General features: G+C 59.6%; 1 protein-coding gene across 1 annotated transcript in view; it reads left to right on the top strand.

Annotated features, from left to right (window-relative positions):
* HTRA1 (HtrA serine peptidase 1) overlaps positions 1-18,973 on the top strand; it is a 24,288-nt gene extending 5,315 nt beyond the window's left edge. Inside the window, exons 4-9 of the mRNA XM_012723454.1 lie at positions 11,564-11,758; positions 12,629-12,661; positions 14,383-14,497; positions 15,617-15,674; positions 16,983-17,078; positions 18,308-18,973. Of these exons, the coding sequence (XP_012578908.1) occupies positions 11,564-11,758; positions 12,629-12,661; positions 14,383-14,497; positions 15,617-15,674; positions 16,983-17,078; positions 18,308-18,476 (666 nt within the window). The 3' untranslated portion in view covers positions 18,477-18,973. The remainder of the gene's footprint in view (positions 1-11,563; positions 11,759-12,628; positions 12,662-14,382; positions 14,498-15,616; positions 15,675-16,982; positions 17,079-18,307) is intronic.
* The last annotated feature ends 2,057 nt before the right edge of the window (positions 18,974-21,030 follow it).

The following is a 21,030-nucleotide window of genomic DNA, read 5'->3' as shown; positions in this document are numbered from 1 at the left end:
CCCCGCCCCCCAGACTCCACACCCGCCGTCTGGCCCCGCGGCCGCTTGTGTTTGCATGGTGGCTCTGTGGTCTTTGCTAACTCAAAGCCTGGTGAGGCTGTGAGGTTTCCTGTGGGCGCGTTTCCCTGACGCCAGCAGCCGGGGAAATATTTGGAGACAGCCCTGTTGAGGCTTGTGAGGTGGTTTCTCCCCCCACCCCCAGGCCCCTCCCGCCCCCAGCCACCTGGGCCTGGAGCCACCTTCAGGCCTGTTTGAAGTGGCTGGAGTGAACCCTCCGGGCAAGGGGCTGTAGTTTGCAGAGGGGCCTTTGCTGCTGAGCTGGCTGTGGGTGGACTTGCGTTTGGTTGAGAGCTGGGGTCACGGGAGGCCTTGGGGAAGGGGCCTGAGGCCTTGCAGGCAGCCGTCCCTGGAGCCGCCACTTTCCGCAGGCTGTGCCCAAGGCCCACGGCCCTCGTGAGTGTGTGAATCTGCCCAAGTTCTCTGAGTGAGGAGGGTCCGTGGGGAGGGACGAGGAGGGCCGGCAGGCGTGGAGCTGGCCGGGCCTGACTCGCGTCAGCCAGTTCTCCTCAGGCAACCTGACTGTCAGAGGCGCTGACTAAGCCTGGCCAGCGAGCCCCAGAGTGAATCAGATAAGCGGAGCCTGGGCTGGAGCGGCTTCCCGTCTTCTGCAGCCTGTCACTCACTCTCGTAAAGCGACTGGAGCCTGGAATGTGGGCGCACTACCATAGTTACCCTCTTATTTTGTTTCTGTGTTTTTCCACTTGGGATTCTCCCCCGCCCCTCTGCTCTGGCCTTCGTGGCTGCTCTGCTCTCTCTCCCTGAGCTCAGAGGGCTGCTGTGGGGCCGCTGGAGGTGCCCCAGACCCTCTCCGTGTCCCGTGTTATCGGCTTCCATCGCCGTATTGATTTTTACCATTTTCAGGGGGGCAGAAATCACTATTTCATGAGGGATGTAAATCCAGACAGCGAGGTAGAAGCCGCCAGCCTGGTCTAGATGCTAATGGGGACGCGGCTCGTTATTGTCCCAATTCTGCTCCTTCTGGAATGTGAAAATGTTTCAGTTCCCCAAACCTTCAGAACCGGAGTCCTGTGTGTTTTCTGGCCCCATGTCAAGAACTTAGATGATTGTTAAGGAAATTCTTTGGCTGTGTTTTTCTCTTAATATGGTAAGGCCTTTTTTTTCCACTTTGGCACTTTTTCTTCAGAGAATTTGATCAAGAATGTTATTTATGGTTCTGCCAAAGCAGTTCCATGTTGTTGAAACAGAATTTGTGGGTGCCCCCCTGGTGTCTCTGGTCCCCTTTACTGAAGAAGGACACATAAACTGGCCCCATAGGACTTTTCTTGAGCACGTGTCAGTGTGTTGGAGTCTAGGGCGGGGCAGCTGTGGCCTACAGACCAAAGCGGCCCTCTACCTTGTTTTGTAAATAAAGTTTTATTGGAACACAGCTGCACCCTTGTTATTTAGAATTGATGGCTGCTTTTGCTCTATAGCAGCAGAGCTGAGAAGTGAGATGGCTGAATAGCCTGTGAGTTCACTTCTTGGCCTCTCACAGAAGAAGTTTGCCAGCCCCATGGAGGGCGATTAACACCTGTCCCAGCAGAGTGGGTGCCGTGAGCTGCTGATGCTCATAGGCCCCTGAGCAGGGGAATTTGATCACCGGGTGGCCAAAGAGCAAAGGAGAAGCTGATATCATTTGCTCTTTTTTCCCTGCAGGGGTTGGGGCTTGTGCTTCTTTGCTGAAGATGATGTTTTGGGGTTGTGAGGTCAGGCAGAGAGAGGCACCTCATTTTTGCCTTAGTATTTCTCTGCAAAACTGGTAGAAAGAATTTACATAAATTCCTAGATGTTCTGCTAGTTATTCTTCAAGAGCATTCTTCATGCTATTTTAAGGTCTGATTTGTTCATTCTTTCAGTTGTTCCTTGTTCATTGGTTTTATAAATAATCTCTGAGCTTTTATCTTGGGCAAACACTGTGTGGGCAACAGGTAAACAGAATAAACCCGGTGATGACCACAAAAGGAAGGTAGACGGCACTGGGAAGTTTATCTAAGGTGACCCCCAAGCTGTGACATTAAGCACAGGCGGAGCCAGGCAAGCAGAAGAGCGGGCACTAAAACTGCTTTGTTCTTCCCTGTCCAGCCTGGGCCTTCCGCAGTGCCAGCTGATTTCCCCGTGGGCTTATCGGAGCTCCCAACACAAGCAAATACTTTGGGCTATGCTAGTTCCCCCGTGTATTGTCTATTTCTTATTGGCCTCAGTTCTTTTTTATTCTTTAAGATTTATTTATATATTCAAGAACTGGGGTGCAGGCCGGAGGTCCGGGTGTGTGTGTGTGTGTGTGTGTGTGGTGAGAGGATCCACCAGAGACAGAGTGGGGAGCAGAACAGGCAATTTACTCAAATACACTGCTGAGGGGAGCAGCAGCGGGCGGGTCAGGAGGGGTCTGCTGCGCCCTGTGGGTCACTCCCTGTCTGGGAATCGGACTCAGGCCACAGTGGCTGGTGTTAGCTTGATAGCAGAGACTTTAAGCCCTGCATCACCAGGGAGCCCTCTGGCCTTAGTTCTTTAGGGGTCTTGATCGTACTCTGGAAAGCTCCAATTTCTCACGTAGTTAGTCTCCTGGGTGTCTGAAAGTGCAAAGGGTTCACAATGAGCTGATCAGCTTTCATTCTTGGCAGTATATATAGTTTCCCAAAACTCTTTTCCTGAAGCCATCTTGATTACTTTCTATAGCAAGGGAGAAATAAGACATTCTGGTGAATTGAGAACTGATTAGTCTAATAACTATACTAAATAATAAATCACTTTCGTGAACCAAGATAACAGAGCATGCGACTCACGGTACTTCCTGCTTTGCTTTGGCTGCCAGGCAGCTCACAGAAATTATTGGAACCGGTTAGAGTACAGTCTTGGTGCCCATTTTATGTCATGAATATATATGTTAATTTAATATACCCTGTCATTGATCATCTCAAATTGTTTTTATTGATAGGCAGTCAGGCATCTTTAACAGTTTTGAAAAGCAGTTTGGAAGGAATAATAGACACGTGTCTGCCTGCGGGACCACAGAGCCTATGAGCTGGTTCCGTGTGTGATGAGGAGTTGTGTGCTTTGGGTCAGTAAAGCAGCCACTGAGCATCCGCTGGGTGCCGGCGCGAGCCCATCAAACGGTGAGGCCACAGCACCCCTTTTGGGAGCTGGTGCGTAGGAGGTGTTCCCTGTGCCTCCTGAACTCCAGCCTGTGATCCTCTGGCTGGCTGACACTCAGGCTGAACCCAGAGTCAGTTGCCCAGACACAAGTGTAGGCCTTCGCTAACCCCAGCTCTTGGGCTAACCCCAGTTTTATTTTTTTGACATTTACCTAGCTTTATTTTTTTAGTTAAAAAAAAAAAAATATATATATATAATAGTTTATTTTTACATCAGTTTGTGCCTTTTTCCATCTCAGTTGTAATCCCCGTGGCTTCCCATCACCAGATCACCCGTGTGCCATCACCATAGTCCCGAGCACTTGCCCTTCCTCCCCCATTTTTGATCCCGTTCACTACTCCACAACCGTAAAATGTCTCTGGTATATAGCTGCTCATTATTATTATTTCCACCCCCCCCCCCAGGTCCTTTATGCTCCTGCTATGAGTGAAACCATCTGGTATTTTCCTTTTTCTTTCTGGCTTATCTCACTCAGCATGATCCCTTCCAGCTCCATCCATGCTGCAGCAAAGGGCATGCGTTTATCCTTTTTGATTGCTGAGTAATATTCCACTGCGTATATGTACCACATCTTTTTAGTCCAGTCATCCACTTTGGGCATCTGGCTAACCCTGATTTTAAGATCCTGATGGATCTTTCAGGAGTGCGCTTGGCCATCCTCCCGTTCATGCGCTCTCACATTCACTGGTTTCTGTAAATATTTATCGGCCGAGCAGCATGTGGGGGGAGTGTGGACAGAAGCAGCACCGGCCACGCTGGCGTCAGGGGCTGGAAGCGGAGGGCCCACGCTTGGTGTGACGAGCCCAAGGCAGACTTGGAGACGGCACTTTCCGCCTCCCATTTCCGCCTCCCATGCGGGGCACGTAGGGCCGCAGGCCTGACCTCCGCTAGGCGCTGCCGACACCCGTGAAACGGCAGAGGAAGAGGCAGGAACATCTGACCTGTGCACTGTCAACATCTCGTGCTATAGCTGAAAAGAGAATAAATATTATGGCGGCGTACATAAACAGGGGGAGGAGGTGGCTTCCTCGGCTCTTCCGCTGCCGGCGTGACCCCTCTGGCCTTCTCTCTCGTTGCCCCTCCATTTCCCTGGCTCCTCTTCCCTGTCCCACCTGAGCCCCGTCCACGCCGCCTGCTCCCCCGCCTGCGGCCCCACGCGCCCCCGCCACGTGCAGCAGTAGCGCATGGCCCCTTGGGAGCAGCGGTGTTGGGCCCTGGCTGCCTGGCTGCTCCCGCCCGCCCCTGCCCTCCTGGCCGCCTGCAGCCAGCCCTGGACGGTGCCCTGGCTTGGTCGGGCTCATCACCTCCATCTTCTCTAATCTGAAGCTCGAGCCCCTCAAGCTTCAGAGGGGCTGCCTGGTCTGCCAGCCCCCCGCAGGGCGGGCTTTCTGGCCACGCGCCCCAACGCTCCCCGGTGCTGTGCTGGGGTCGCGGCTTAGGGTTTGATGCTCTGAAGCCGCTGTCTTCATCTTAGTTGGAATTTGTGTTTTCTCAGTGAGGTCTGCTAAGACAGTGGAGTACACGCCAGTGCCTTAGTCCCTCAGGGGAGCGGGCACAGGGAGTGTTGGGCTGGGTGAGTGATCCCCACAGCACCCCACGGTTGAGAGCCGTTGTAGGGACCCACAGACGATGACATGGGGCGAGCTAGCGGTGAGCCTGCTGCACGAGCCTCTCCCACCCCAGCCAGGCGCCGGGCATAGTGCGTCGGCCTGCCCAGGGCCTGCTAGAGCACCGAGTCCTGAGGGCCCTGGGGGTCCACCCTCACCTCGCCGTATCCCTCAGCCCCTGGAGCGTGGCCCTAAATAGCAAATATCAAGCACAACAAGTAGAGAGAGTGAAAGCTGAAGAAGAAAGGCTTTATGTAGAATTCAACTGATGGCCCTTTTGATGCACTTAATGAACAGAGGATTTCCTTTTACTTTTCCCTGGGCCCCCCAAATTAGGTAGTGGGTCCTGCCCCTCATAACTCAGCAAGCTCTGGCTCACCTGGGGCTGCAGCAAACCGCCCCCACCCCCCATCCACTCACCTCCTGGTCACCTCCCCAGGGGCTGGTGCCCTCCTGGCCTGCGGGGTCACTCAGACAAGTTTGAAACGCTGACACCCCTAAACTCTTCGGTGACCTAGTTTGCTTTGGGAGGCGGCAGGCATGTCTTGCTGTCCCTGCTGGGCTCCGGGGACGAGCCATTTCCCCACGGCCTGTTTGCTTTTAAGAAAATGAAAGGTCAGCACCGCTCTCCGGAAGGCACGTTGACTCACTCGGCTGAGCCGACGCCAGCTGCTGCAGCTTCAGCCTTTGAAGCGAACTTCAGCCACCGCGCAGGCCCGTGGGCCCAGCCCTGCAGGCTGTGTGCTGGGCAGCTGGCGGGTGCACAGGCTTTTTGCAGACTCAGCAGCAAAAATATTTTTGTAACAGGAGCGCTTTCTACTTTTCAAGGAAGGGAAAAAAGGAGTCATTTGCCTCAGTAAGTTAAAAAGGTGCCAGTTTTTCCTTTAGTTTTTGGTTTGGTTTATTGCGCTTCTCTCTGACTTCAGGCGACGAGACGCTTGGGGCTGTTAGGCAAAGCCCAGCGTGGCCAGAGCTGGGATATGGGCTGTGGTTGCTGTCACGACAGCATCTTGCAGCTGGAGGCGTCGCAGGGCCCAGAAGACCTGCCTGGAAATGTATTGTGGACACTTGTGCCTGCTTTCCTTAGAGCAGTTAACCATCGCCTGCTAATAGGACATCTGGAATCAACCAGCTCTCCTGAAAATAACCCCACTGGCACAGCTTGGCACCGCCGGGCTCAACAGCCTTATTTAAAAGTGGCCAAAGGGAGGCCCAGAGAATGGGCCCAAGGCCTCGGAGCGAGGTGAGACAGGGCCGGCGCAGAGCTGGCGTCCTGCTGCCAGGGCAGCTGAGTTCAGGTGGCACCGTGTGTGCACTGGTCTGCGTCCTCACTTGGCCACCACGCTTGGTTGCTGGAGGCCGGACAGTGGCCCCAAGTCAGTCATGAGCCGGGCAGCTCTCAGGACAGGCCCCAGCCAGGCTCCAACACTCTGATCACCTTCCCGGGGCCCGGGCCGCAGGTACGGACCTCAGGCAGGCGGGCCACACAGCCCTGCCCGCCCAGCCAGGGCTCCCACCACGGGAGAGGCAGGACCTGCCGGTCCTCACCCCGAGGACAGAGGGTGGCCTCTCCCCGGTTGGTCTTCAGCGCCCCTGTGTCCCGCCGCTCGCTCACGGCTCCTGCCCTTCAGCTGTGTGTCCTGAGCGCCTGGTGGTGGCCAGAGTGGTCTGGCCGGACCCTGGGAGGGGACAGGGACGGGGCGGGGGAGCAGCCGTCGTGCCAGGACTCAGGCGGAACATGGCACCAAGGACATGTGGGGGCGGGTCTTGTGGACGCTGGCGAGGGGCGGCCTCGTCTGTGCTGGGCAGGCTCGCCCCACACACCGGGGCATGCTTTGCCTCGAGCACCACGACCTTCACGGCCTCTGCTTCCCTGGGAGCTCTTGCTCCCACCCAGAGGCCTTGCACGGAGGAGCGAGGCGTAGTAGTCTTTCCCAAGCTCTGAGGTCCGGGCCCCTCGGCCGTTCTCCCGGCTGCTGGCGGAGCCCCAAGTTGGACTGAGTTCCCCTGACCCCGCCCACTCTGGCTCAGCACGTCCCCCGGGGCCGAGGCAGGGTGGGCTGGCTGACCAGTGCTGGCCAGTGCTGGCCAGGCCCTTCTGTGCCCGGCCCTTTGGAGAAGCCCCGCAGGGGAAGCGCCACCCTTCTTCCCGGGGCCGTGGCATCCGGCTGATGCCCGGCGTGGTGACGGCTGTCTGGGGACTCTGATGTGGATCAGACGGCCAGGAGCAAAGAGCCTCCTCTGATGTCAGCTGTGGCCTTTGAAGTGACGTGCCCCGAAGTGAGCAAACACCCTAATTGACCCAGCCCCAGATCTGTACTTAGCCCTTCTGAAGGTGCTCGGGTCTCGCTGGGGCGCTGGTTTGCTTGGCTTTGTGTGCCACGCCCTGTGCCAGCTCTCCCCAACTTTGGCTTCCCACCTACCGCACAGTGTCCCGCCTGCGGCGAGGATTTAGGACGTCAACAAAGACTTGGCAATATGCGCTCCGCACCCAGGACTTCTGACACCCGCCCTGGGGCCCATTGTCCATTGACCTGGCCCGCGGGGGCGGGGACGGGGAGCTGAGGTCGGCATGGGGGGACTTCAGGAGACAGTCGCTTTTGCTGTCTCGGCTGTGGGGACGGCTGTGGGGACGTCAGTCTCCTGAGCCACCTGCTGCGGCCGGGCAGGTGCACACCTCACCTGGCCTTGCAGGCTCCTCCCCCGGGGGTGAGCGTGAGGCTCACTCAGCCATGTCCCTCGCCTCGAAGGACCGTGGCCCACTGCGAGCTACAGGCCCCCAGCGGCCGCAGGCTCCTCGCTGCCTGGGGCTGGTGGTCTCTGAGCTCTCGGCCATCAGGCTTTGGTGCCCACACCTGACTGGCATTTTCCTCCCCGGCTCTGGAGGACCTGCCGCGGCAAGGGGGAACTGCCGGCCCGCTCCCCCCACCCGCCCCCGCCCTGGGTCTCCTCGTGGGCCAAGAGCGTGTGCGCCTTGCTCGAGGAGGCTGCGAGGAGGCTTGGGCGGGCGGGAGGGGGCTGGCACCGCCAGGCTGGGCCGGGCAGCCGCTTCCCAGGGAGCCCCAGACAGAGCGTCTGCAGCTGGGGGCCCGTGCCAGCTTTGATGTGGCGGCGTGGGAACCAGCCTGTGGGGCTCGGGGCAGCGCCGGCCTGGGGAGGGGCCGGCCGGTCACACCCTCGGCAGGTCCAGGGCTCGAGCCTCCAGCCGTATCTGCACCTCACCGCCCAGCCCCTTCGCAGACCTTGTGTCTAGACAGCGCTGGGGGAAATGCTCGGTCTGGGCGAGGAACTTGGCGGGCAGCTCTGGCTGCGCCCAGCCCCGAGGTGAGGGGGGGCCCGCCAGCCCCTTGGTGCAGACGGAGGGCCTGATGCTGGTGGGACCGGCTGAGCCCTGGAGAGGCGGGGGCCAGGCGACACCCACACAAGCCCTGTGGCCTCCTGGACACCGAACACCTCTCTCGACCCACGTGTCCGCCTGCACTTACGGGTCCCTGCCATGGCTGGAATTCCAGGTTGACGGCACTGGGGGTGCAGGCCTGGGAGTCGGGAGCCTGTCCTGGTGCTTAATGTGAGGCTGGCTGGACGTCACTGCCCCTCTGGGCCTGTTCTCAGAGACGGGGGATGGGCCCTGATGCCCACGGTATTGTGCAAGGGCTTTCTTACCTGGGAGGTACCACTCCACCCTCCCTCCATCCAGGCTCCCTTCACAAGCCCCGCCGCCCCGACCTGTGGCCACTCCCCGCTTGCTGCCCGCGGCTGTCCTGTGTGACCTGGGAAAGGTGTGCGTAAAGAGAAGCCTAGACCAGGCCATGCAATGTCGCCCCGCAGCGCGGGTGAGGCCCCCTGGCCTCTTGGGGCCCAGTTTTCTTCCTCTTTTGTTCAAGTGAGAACTGGTTCTTGGGGAGACTCTGGGTTCAGGGTGCTGGTGTCCACTACTCAAGCTCGCATGGTCACTCGGGTGTGGGTGACTGTGCGGGCCAGCCTTGGCCGGGGCTCTCCGGACCCTGTTACCACCAGCAGCAGGCAGTGTCTGGGCGGCCAGGTGAGGAAGGGTCTCCTCTGCCTCCCCGCTTCAGCTCCCCAGGGCCTTTGCCCCCTCTTAGCCTGAGTTGAGACTTGGCAGAGAGCCCCAGGGAGCTGAGCTTGTAGGCCCCTCTGCGTCTGACCCCCGGGGCCTGGGAGCCTGCGTCTGGCGGTCTCCTGTGGGGGGACTGGCGGGAGCAGGCACGCAGGGGGTGAGTGAAGGCTAAGTGAGGTCCACAGTGAGCCCAGCCACCCGGCTCTCTGATGTGGGTCCAGTCTGTGCCTGGGCCGGGCCACCTCTCTGCTCCAGCGCCATCTCTGCCTTGAAGTTGGCGAAAAGCAGCCGTTACCTTGGGCAGAAGCCAGGATCCTTCGCTGCTGTGTCCCCTCACATGAGACCCCTCGGCCGCCCCTCAAGCCCAGCGCTGAAGGCCCCTCCTAGGCCCCAAAGGAAGGACAGTGTCCCCTGAGGGCCTCTGGAGAGTGGTCGAGTACCCGTCACCGCGCTGACTCCTGCCCACCCACTACTGGGACTGTGGGGTGAGGTCATTCCTGGCCGGGGCAGCTGGCTCGGGCCCAGGGTAAACAGGCTGTGCTGACGGTGCTGAGCTGGCTGGGGTGCTGATGGGTGCCTGGAGGGGTGGGGGAAGGCTCAGCCCTGCCCCAGCACACCCGAGGGCAGAAGGTCACCGGCCAAGGGATCTGCGGGGCCCCAGCCAGGGCGTGGGGGCCGGACCGGCCGCTGGTGTTGGCGGGGGCTCCCACCACTGGGGCCTACGGACCCCACACTGCCCGCAACTGACTCATGACCCCTCACGTGAGACGCGACACCAGCCAGGCTCGTCCAGAGGCCGTTAGGTCACTGACAGCCCCAGGAAGTCAGTGAGGTCGTGGGGTCTTTGCCCCCAATTTCCAGAGGGGAGCACTGAGGACTGCAGCGGGTGGGCGCTCAGGCCGGGGTCGCACGGGGCCGCCTGGCCCGGGGTCTCGCTCCTGCCCGCGAGCTGAGCCAGCCTCCCGCGGGCTGGGGTAAGGGGCCGGCCTTCCACGCAGCCTCTTTAGTTTTTTAATATCGCTGAGTGTCTAATGCCACTAGACATTCTTTCTGATAAATTCAAACTATTTCCGCCCCAGGCCCTTGAGATGGTCTCTCGCGTCCTCACTGTTCTGCGGCTCCTCTCGCCCGTTTCCACGATGCCGCGGTCCCCAGTCAGTCTGCTTCTTCCCTTCCAGGCTTCACTCAGTCTCCCTCGTTTTCAGGACATGGGGGTGCGTGCGTGTGGGCAACCGATCTGCCTCCAGTGCAAGACAGAGCTCGGGTGGGGCCACCGTCCGGCGGTGGGGTCCGCTTGGGGTCCGAGGCCCCTCCTCACACCCCGTCCTGCTCTGACCCGGCGGCCTCCTAGCCCGCGGTGCCCTGCTGGAAGGGGCTTCTGGGGTGGGGCCGGCCGTGGATTTGAGTCTGGATTTGGGGTTGCAGTCCCCGGTTTAAAGCCCTGCTTTGTCTCAACTCACCAGTCACTTGGAGCCTGGGTTTCCTGATGAAAGATTTATTTACTTATGCATACAAAAGCTGGGGCGCAGGCCAGAGGTGTGGGGGGTGAGAGGATTCACCAGACACAGAGCGGGGAGCGGAACAGGTAGATCTACTGAAGTCCACTGCTGAGGGAGCAGCGGGGAGACTGGAGAGGTCTGCTGCGCCCTGTGGGTCACTCCCTGGCCGGGGATCGAGCTCATGTACAGTGGGTGCGGTACCCTCGCAGTTCTGAGACTCAAGCCCTGCACTACCAGGAGGCCCCTCCTCATCTGTTAAAGGGGCCCACTGGTCATCTACCTTGTCCACTGGCACCCCTGGCTGGGGCAAAACTAAAATAACCATGTTCCCCACTACCCCATCTTCCCGGCCCCCTCTTTCTTTTTTGTGGCAGACACCATGAGGACTCTGGGATTGCATTTAGCACCAGGCCTGGGCTGGGTCTCGGCCTGGTGGACGCTGTTCTGGGCAGCTGCTCACTTGACTCCAGGAATGAAGGCCCAGTGCGCTCCAGGGAGGCCCAGCACTTTCCCTGTGGAAAACCAAGTCTTCTAGGCCCTGGTGACCACAGCTGACTTTCTTTGGGTTTGAAGAGTTGTTTCTTCAAACAACAGAGTCAGGCTCCTGACTCTGCCTGGTCTCCTCGGAGCATTGGGGATCGGGCTGGGGACCAGAGTGGTCCTCTCGGGTCCTGGTGTCTGGGGGTCCTGCCTGGTTTCTGTCACAGGAATCGCATGCACGTAGCACAGCACCTCCTGGCCTCAGAGCTGCCGATTGTCCAGGGATGAACGTGTCTGTCACAGCGGGGACAGATCCATCCCTGTCCTTCCACCTTGGTGGGGTGAGGGGGAGCTCGGGATCTTCCCTGGGGCTTCTCTAAGCCAGCCGGGGCAGTCTTGCCCCAGGTCCTGATGCTGCTCTCTGTCTCCAGGCTTCAGGACCCCTGTGCTGAGCGCTTCTGGGAGACCCTGAATGTGTCCAGCACCTTTCCCATGAGGCCCTCAGCCCGTGGCTTCGCTTCCGTGGCTGGGGCAGCTCACGGCGCTGGTTCTAGTGGGTGGAAGGGGAGCAGCCTGGCCTGGATTTCTGCGGGGCTGGTGTGCACGGTGGCCTGTCGCACCCTCCCGCCACACCTCGCACCTGTGTGCCCGCGGGTGCCTGCGTCCACGCTCGCCTTTGGTTCCAGGGGAAGCTGCCCGTCCTGCTGCTCGGCCGCTCCTCGGAGCTGCGGCCCGGAGAGTTTGTGGTGGCCATCGGGAGCCCGTTTTCCCTGCAGAACACGGTCACCACGGGGATCGTCAGCACCACCCAGCGCGGCGGCAAGGAGCTGGGGCTGCGGAACTCCGACATGGACTACATCCAGACGGATGCCATCATCAACGTGAGCGTCTGTGCGCTGCCGGGCAGGGCAGGGCAGGCTTATGGTGCAGGGGAGACAGTCCTGGAGATGCCCGGGGCCCCTAGAGCAGACAGGTGAAGGGCTGGTCCTCGCCACTTGAACTCTGCAGGGAGGGGTGCTCCGGAGTGCTGTGGTCTGCAGTCCCAGGGTCCCCCCAGCTACCCCAGAGCCTGCAGCCGGCGCTCCAGCTGCTTCTGCAGGTCCCGGCAGGAGTGCAGTGACCTTGGCAGGGCCTGGTCCCCAGGAAGTTGTCGCTGTGCCTTGGGGACACTGCACCCACGGGGCCCCGGAGGCAGGCCTGACTCCCGGCAGTCAGCTCCGTGGGATCCTTTAAAGTCCCACTCCCCTGCCATAGCCCCCCACAGGCTCAACGTTTCTGAAGCAGTGATCTTCGCCCCCATCTGTCTAGCTAATCATCAGTTCACTGTTAGCGCAGCCTGTGCTGTGTGTGAGCCCCTCAGGTAGGCTTTGCTCCCACGCTCCTGCGGGCTGCATGAGCTAGAACTCTGGGTGTCCAGCCCCGGCAGCAGAGCGGGTCACGCGCTGGGGCAGCTGAGCGGGTTTGATGCTGGCGTGGGCGGGCAGTGGGCAGCGGCCGAGACGGGGAAGAGCGGGAGCTGGTGGGGGCTTTCGGGAGTTCACTGTTAGCTTTGGGCTTTGGAGCCAAAGACAACTCCCATTTATCGCACCTCTAGAACTTCCCGAAAATTGTTGAGCCCTTTTTTTCCTACCAAGATAGCAGGTTGCCAAGAACAAAGTCTCAGGAATGAACCTGCACTGGGAAGTCTGCTAGGCGGGGAAGTGAGTGGCCGGGACACAAACCATAACCTTCTCATTTTTGCTCGATTTCAGTATGGCAACTCCGGCGGCCCACTGGTCAACTTGGTAAGGCCTTTTACTTCGATGCACTTGCTTGTTTTTCTTGCTTTCTTTGCAGACAAGAGCTTGCCCAAACACACTGTCTAATTGATAAAAACTGCACTGTGTGAATGTCCTGTATCCTTGCAAATTACCCCTCTGATCTTTTCTGAAAAGAGTAAGGCCTGCTGGATTTGAAGGTTAGAACTCTTCTGCTTGTGTTTTGATGGGGAAGGAGGGAATTTCCTCCGATCCTTCTGGGTTGTTCTCAGGCTGGTCAAACAATCAAATTAATATCGGACAGGTTAGATTCAGGGAGATTCAGACCGGGGCTTAGCTGCTTCCTCGGCGTACCTTTGAGGAGAGTCTACGTGGACATGGGTTCCAGGGTCAGTGATCCCAGGCGAGGAGCCTGGGAATCAGAGAGAGGGAACCCCACGCTGAGGGAGGGTGACTCCGTGACCAAGCCGAGCCCGTATCCTGAGATATCCGTCCTGCCTAGAGACAGGTTTCTCTGATAAACAGGTTATTTCTGGAGATAGCCTTAATTCTGGGTACTCTGGGTAGTTAGCAGAGTGGTGGAAGTTTCTAGTGAGCCTGTGGGACCTCAGTTGACCCCAGCTCCAAAAAATCTGCACGCTGCAGTGACAGTGTTGGGCAAAGCCTATTCTGACACCTGGGGGAAACCTGTGCTTCAGTTGTAAGCAAGTAACTGCGGGCCCGAGGCCCCGTGCAGGAGTAGCTGAAGGAGCAGGTCTTTGTTTTGAGGGTGTCAGCTATTCAGAAAGGCACATCCTTCAGCTCCGTGGAAGGAGCTGGCGTGGCTGGTCCCAGTCTTTGTCTTGGCCCAGAGCCCTGGCTGGAATGAGGAACCCCCGCCACCCCCCGCCTTTCACAGAGACGTCACTTCAGTTGGTATTTAAGTGCTAAAGCATAACAGTGAAGCCTTAGAATGAGCCTGTCAGAGTGAGGTCGCTCGGGGTCACCCGCTCCCTCCTTCTTAGAGGGGCGGCACCCAGTGTCCCAAGCAAGGCCCACATGGCAGTGGTCCTGGGCGGGCCCGAGTTGGGGGCTGGAATCTCGGTGCCCTGGATGGAGCGAGAGCAGTGATGTACCTGCCCTGAGCCCCACTTGAGCAAACTGCTTAAGAGAAGTACCCAGGGTCACGGTGAAGTGGCGGGAGGTGGGGCCCGCGTGTCGGGGTCTCGTCCTGGGTTGGGGCCGTCCCGGACCCACTCGGTCTGGAACTGAAGATGAAGACGCCTCCCGGGTGTCCGTCTGTGGCAGCGGAGGAGACGAGGCCTGGTGCTGCCCTGTGGCCGCCAGGCCCCGCAGGCCGCGGCGGCTGCTGTCTGGGCCCATTTCCCTGGGGAGGCGTGTCCGCCCAGAGCAGGTGGCTTCTCCCTGGTGTCAAGATGGGGACCTCGGCAGCAGGAGAAGCGGGGAGTGTGGACAGTCTGTCAAGGACCCACGTTCCGGAATCATGCTTCCTCTGAAAGGAGCAGATGGCATCTTGAAATTGTCTGATGCTGGGCCCCCGGGGTGGGGAGGGGAGTCACCGGGTGTGACTGGCGGGTGTCACGCATCTGTGGCTGAGCTCAGTGGCTCACGCTGCCCGTGAGGCCTGTCCTGTGCCCCTGCGCCCCACCCCCATTCTCTGCAGCCGCTCAGAGACCTCTCCTTTGCTGTCTCCCTTCTGTCTGGCTGCGAGGATTCATGGGTTCGCTGCGTCCCTCTTGCTTTTTCAGGACGGTGAGGTGATCGGCATTAACACGCTGAAAGTGACCGCTGGAATCTCCTTTGCGATCCCCTCTGACAAGATCAAGAAGTTCCTTACAGAGTCCCATGACCGACAGGCCAAAGGTAAAGCCAGACCCAGACGGCCCAAGGGCTTCAGCCCCGGTCTGGCCACTGCCCGGGCCCTGCGGCCGGAGCACACGCCTGGCATCCGCCCGGCCTCGTCTTGGGAAGCCGCGTGACCTTGACTTCACAGTGGGGAGCTGAGGCGCGTTCTGTGCTGAACACCTCGTGTTGGGTGCGGGTAGTGAGGCCGGTGTGGGGGTACCGAGCTAGGTTGCCCCTCATTGTTGTGCATCATTTCATTCCTTGGGCTTGTCAGCGGACGCTTAATCTCAACTGATGACAAAGCCCAGATTCAGGAGGTCAACAGCCCGCAGACGCTGACTGAGCCGTCTGCTCGGGTCGGGCTGCGGCTCCACGGCCCACCGGGGTCGCCCGGGGGTGGGGTGCGTAGCCTCCCCTGGGGGAGGATGACAGCTGATTTCAGATAGCAACGTGTGTGTTTTCCAGAAAACACACAGCGGGTGGGCTTGGGAGTGACCGGAGGGCAGCTGGTGGAGCTGCGTGGCCAGGAAGCTCCCCAGTCTGGATGTGAGGGGAAGGGTGGCAGTCAGGGGTGCGGGGGGAGCATCCCCAAAGAAGAGCAGCCGTGCGGGACCAGGCCGCGAGCCCGGGTCACACATGGGCAGTGGGGCCTGAGCGTAGTGAGCACGGGGGTGTGGGGGTGTGTGTGGAGGAGGTGGAGGGGGCAGACGGATGTGGGCAGGCGTCACAGGCCGGGTGAAGACCGAGGTCCATGCTGCGCCGTGGACAGGGTCTCGTGGTCCGGGTGATGTCTGCGAGGTCGCCCTCGGGGCTGGGAGGGGACGGTGCTGGGGGGCAGTGGGAGCCCACGTGACGCTCTCCCACCCGTCCAGACCAGGGAGAAGCGAAGGGGTCACTCCTGGCCGTGCGTGGGGCCAGGCGCTGCCTCGGGTGAGAGGGTCTCTCCTGAGCTTGTGTCCGGAGCTGGAACGTGGGGCTCTCGCAGTCCCAGAGCGTGGGGGCTGAGCCGGGACCGGGCCTCTGCAAGCCGCGTGACCTTGACTTCACAGTGGGGAGCTGAGGCGCGTTCTCAGCAGGCCGACGCGCCTGTCAGCTGTTCACCTGTGCTTGTCCTTTGCTGTCCCCGCCCCTGCCCAGGCAAAGCCATCACCAAGAAGAAGTACATCGGCATCCGGATGATGTCGCTCACGTCCAGGTGGGTGAGCAGGACGTCCGGTGAGGATGAAGCTGCCCTTCAGCAGGTTCCTCCTGACACCCCGGGAGTGAAACCTGGTGGCGTCTCAGGAGTCTCGTATCATGGTCTGGCGCCAGTTCAGTGACGTCAGGCAGAGAGCCCTGGCCTCTTGTCCCTCTTTCGTTTTGCTTATGACTTCGGAGCTGGCTTTCCGCTTCCACAGCACGCTTTCCTTCTAGAAGCCTCTGGCCTCTTTCAAGGCAGGCCTGGAGGGCAGGGCGTGGGCCTCTCGCCTCCCTTGCAACCACTTGCTGTGTTGACACACACATTCCGGGAGTGCCGAGCACCTCCCGCGCCCAGGGCGCCTGCCTTGCCCTCGCCGGGCCACGTGGGCCGGGGCCCTGGCATGCCGTGTCGGGCCCGTGTGACGGATGGGCTTGTTTTCCGAGCTGGTGGAAGTTGCGGTGTGTGGCTGCCAGGCTCACAACAGCCTGGCGTTCCAGCCCTGATGCGCAAATGCGGTGTGATCCCCCCGGCTCCCGGCCATGAGGGGTGGGCCTGAAAGTGAGGCGCGCGGGTGGGCAGAGGGCACGGCCCGTGACTGCAGTACTGACGTAGTGGTGACACTGCTGGCCCTGGGCGAGTGCTGGGCACATCACTGCGGCCTGGGGTCGTGGAGCGAACGGTGGTGCCTGGCTCGGGGCTGCGGGATTGGGCTGTCTGCCGAGCCTCAGGTGAGAGCTCCGGGAGACAGGTGTTAGGGAGAGCCGATCCGCGTCCTGGCCGTGCTGCTTCCTGGCCTGAGACTTTGGGAACCACCTGACCTCTGAGTGCTTCGGTTTCCTCCTGTCCAGGGTGAGGATAATGGTGCGGGCATTTTGAGGACCAAGTAATTTGATGTCTCAAGGCGTGGCACAGTGTGGCGACAGTGGTCACTGCCCCCCTGACATGCTGAGTAGGCCTCCACGCTGCCTAGTCCTCGTCGCAACCCCGTGTGAGGTTTGCAGGTGAGGCAGCAAAGGCACAGGGAGGTGAAGCCACAGCCTGGGATCACACAGTCCCGAGTGGCTGAGCAGGCCAACAGCTGATCCCTAAGTGGTGACGACTATCAGTTAGCTAATAAAATGAATAATAACGATGATGAAGCACGTCCCTTTCTCACCCAATAAAGCCTGGACGGCAGTGGTCACTTTAAAACAGAACCCAGTTCCTGGAGAAAGTTGACCTGAGAAGCGAGGGTGGAAAGGGGAAGCAGGAGAGGTGGAGACCCCCGTGGAGGAAGTCTGGTCCTTCGTGACATTGACACACGTGCTCTTCTCCCTGGAGCAGCAAGGCCAAAGAGCTGAAGGACCGCCACCGAGACTTCCCCGATGTGCTGTCGGGGGCCTACATCATCGAAGTCATCCCCGACACCCCGGCCGAAGCGTGAGTTGGGATGATTTTCCCTTTTCCAAATGCCCTGTGACTCCTTGGGGTGCAGAGCGTGTTCTTACCAGGCTCAGGCGCTGTGATGAGCCCTCCCCGGGTGTGGAAACGTCCGGTCCTTCTGGGCCCATGGTCCAGCTCCAGACTCACCAGCAAAGGCTCACATCGGGGAGCCCCTTCACTGGGGTTTAGCCAGTGATACTGGGCTCCTTGTGAGTCTCGGGGCAGACCTGGCCAGGGAAGAGGGTCAGGGGCTGTGTCCCCCAGAGCTCCAGCTGTGGTCCGGTCAGTGGTTCCAGAAGGCGCCTCCTCCAGGTCCTTTTCTAATCGTGTTACCGTCTCTCAGACGACACCTGTCCAGGTGCCAGAAAAGTAGCCCAGGGAACAGCACCCTAATGTGCTGAGTACTAACCCAGCCAGCATCTGCTCGCTAGCTCGATGTGGTGCTCACGGAGCGCCTGACCACTGTCTGGTCTGCGCGTTATCTGCTTGGGACCCGAGCTGCTGCTTTCGAATGAGCCCTGGGCTAAGAACAGGTTTTGCTTTGTTCAATGGTTGGGGAAAACTCCAAAATAAGGATAGTATTTTATAAACCATGAAAATGGTATGAAATTCGGATCTCAGTGTCCTGAAATGAAGGGTCGCTGGAGCCCAGCCACACCCAGCTGACCTCATAACGTCTGTGTGGCTTTGGGCCCAATGGCCCCAGGCGCTGCTGTGATGAGACAGTTGCTGTGATGTGCAGCGCTAGAGCTGAGTCTAATCTGGCCCCTTCGAGAAAGCCGCTCACCCCTGTGCTAGACTGTAACGGGCCAGATGCTGCGGTATTTAAGAGCGAGGGCTGCAGCCGTCATGCCCGGGGAAGTTAGCTCACGTGCACACCACACCCCCGGAGGAACGGCCCTCTGCGCCGGGGCACCCATGACAGCAAGTTGGCCAAGGTCATGGTCCATGGTGAATGGCGAGCCCTTGGGGTCCCCGTCACAGGGTCCACAGAGCGAGCACGGGTAGACCTCTCCGCTGTGGACATGACAGATGATTGTCCTGAACATCCCAAGGGGAAGTGTGTTCTGTGGAGGGTCAAGGCCACCCTCGCGCTGCTCGGCGGCCCCCGCGCTGCCTACTCCAGCTCCTACTTCTGGGTCTATGATGGGGGTGCGAGGGGTCGCCGCTGTGGCCCGGAGTCCGGGAGGGCAGCAGCGTGACCACCGTGTCTCCCTGTGTTGCAGCGGCGGCCTCAAGGAGAACGACGTGATCATCAGCATCAACGGGCAGTCGGTGGTCTCGGCCAACGACGTCAGTGACGTCATCAAGAAGGAGAACACCTTGAACATGGTTGTGCGCAGGGGCAACGAGGACATCATGATCACCGTCATCCCCGAAGAAATCGACCCCTAGGCAGAAGCATGAGCTGGACTTCATGTGTGCCTCAGCGACGCCCGCGGACGATGCACGATGATGCTGGGCCGCCGGCCCAGGCGCCCCCGACTGCGGGCCGCCACGCTGCGCGTCCAGCACACTCGTCCTGGGCAGCAGCCCCTTGGTAGTTTGCAGGCAAAACCAACGCAATGCCGTAGACCCCCAGGCAGAAGTGCGCCCCTCGCCCATGTACACGTGCGCTTTTTCTTGCCGGCTTGGCTGTCCTGTGCAGCAGGGTTGTCTGCTCCTTTAGCCAAGTCATCCTCTTAGTCTGACTGAGGCAGGCGACGCCGCGCCTAATGGGAGGATGGTCCCTTGGGAGACGCGGGCCCCCGGGCTGTGCCCGCTGCCCCCGGAGACCAAGGGGTGAGCGCGGGCTCCCACAGTGGCCCAAGTCGCCTCCTGTCGGCTTCTCTGCAGAACTGGGGCGCCGTGACTCCGAATTTGGGCTATTAAAATACTCCTTCCTAATCTGCTTCCTCGTGTGCTTCCTCTCCCTGCTCACGAACAGCGGCCTGCCGTGGCTCGGAAACGACCATCCTGTCCGCAGACCCCGCCTTAAGCCACACCGGCCGGGCAGGGTCGAGCATGACGTCTTGCCAGTTGGCTCAAAATCATCTTGGGGGCTGTGCCAGTCTTGCCCCCAACTGCACTTGGCCGTGCTGGCTTCGCAAATTAGGGTTTGAGGACAGTTCTACCTGCATCTGGAACTTTTTTCTTTCGAGATTTATTTTTTGATGCATACAAGAACTGGGTACAGGCCAGAGGTGTGGTGGGTGAGAGGATCCACCAGAGACAGAATGGGGAGCAGAAGAAGCAGATCCACTGAAGTCCACTGCTGAGGGGAGCAGTGGGGGAGACAGGAGAGGTCTGCTGTGTCCTGTGGGTCACTGTCTGGCCAGGGATTGAACTTGTGCTGTAGTGGCTGTGGAGAGCTTCGCATCGCTGTGCTATAACCCCTTGTGCCACCAGGGAAAGGATTTTCAAAACCCTATCCTGGGTTTTGACAGTGAACTAGACCTTCAGCTTTGGGGGGTTAGCACAGGGCTCCCCTCAACAGGTCCTCCAATAAGTATGGCCTCAGGCACCTCTGCCTCTGTGATAACTTCCAGGAGTTTGGGAAGTGGATCCAAGAAGATGGTTGCAAAACTTTAGCTGGAAGTTTGCATGGGCTGAGTCCCGGCAGAGCAAACAGCAGAACTTGAGGCTGTTTACGCCAAGAACAGAGGAAAAGGCTTTCTAGCTGTCACAGTCAAGAAGAGGACCATGGGCAGGGTGGGGTTCAGGTCTCCAGAGGTCCTGGGAGGTCTTGTGTCTCTCAGGTCGAGTTTGTATCAGGAGTGGCTGGGGACAGCCGCAGGTCAAGTTCAGCGTGCGTCCTCCGTGCAGTGCACCCCGCATGGACAGCAGTGGCAGGCCCTGAGCCCCCATGGACTTCGCAACCCTGGCGTGTCCTTTACTCTGCCTCAGTGACCTTTAGTCAGGAAGGAGCCAAAATCCTTTCCCTGTTGGCGTGGGCTGTATAGTCCCTCCCTCCACTAGAGGAGATGACTCAGCCGCCTGGGGCCCCGGGGGTCACCCTCCGAGGGGTGATCCTCTTGGCCAAGTCAGCGGGTGACTGGGGAGCCCGAATCCCCTGGCGGGGCTGGCATTTCACCCACACCAGTGGTGCATGCAAAGCCATGGGAGGGCCTCGTGGCCCCTGCGGGCACACCGGGCGTCCTGTGGGCTCACTGTGCGTCCGCTTCCCTGGTGGTACTGACCTGTGTCCTGGGGGACTGCTCACACTTGCTTTCACGAGCCTCCTTGGGGCAAGTGTTTTTCTTCTTGCTTTGGGCCGTGGTGGAGGATTTGGCCACATATGTTAACCCTCAGGCCCGCGAGGCAGAGCTGAGTTGAAGCATAGTTAGCAGTTAGAGGACCTGAGTTCAAATCTGCACCCTCCTGGCTGTGTGACCTTTGAGCAAGTTCCTTACCCTCTCTGTGCCTGTTTCCCTACCTGTTTCGGGGATAGTACCTCATATGGCTGGTGCGGGAGGTAAGTGAATTAACACACGACACGTGTTGAGTCTTCAATAATGTTAGCGGCAGATGGGTTACTTCATGCCCGTGAGCCTCAGTTGACCCTGATGTAGAATGGGCACTATGATGCCTCCCCCCGCACCGAGCTGCGAGGATTAACCACAGTGGCGTGTGCCACTAGGCAAATACAGCTGCTCTCGTTGGCCTGCCACCACCCTGGTCTCTAATAGCATCACAACAGCTAGCACCTGTTGCTGCTGGCCGCATGTCAGATTCCATGCTAAGCGTTTTACATTTATGGGCTCACTAGGTTCTCAGATCAGCCCAAAGTGGGTTCTACATCTGACCCCTTTAGACTATTGAAGACATGGACACTCAGAAATTAAGCCCCTGCAAAGAGCTTCGGCTACTGCAGCCGAAGGCCAAGAGCCTGTGCTCGGGGCGGGCTGCCCATCAGCCTGTGCTCGGGGCGGGCTGCCCATCAGCCTGTGCTCGGGGCGGGCTGCCCATC

This window comes from Condylura cristata, unplaced genomic scaffold (genome assembly GCF_000260355.1).
Source record: "Condylura cristata isolate star-nosed mole 26May11 unplaced genomic scaffold, ConCri1.0 scaffold00011, whole genome shotgun sequence".
Taxonomy (NCBI): domain Eukaryota; kingdom Metazoa; phylum Chordata; class Mammalia; order Eulipotyphla; family Talpidae; genus Condylura; species Condylura cristata.
The sequence above is the reverse complement of the archived record's forward strand: the minus strand, read 5'-3'. Positions and strand labels throughout refer to the sequence as shown.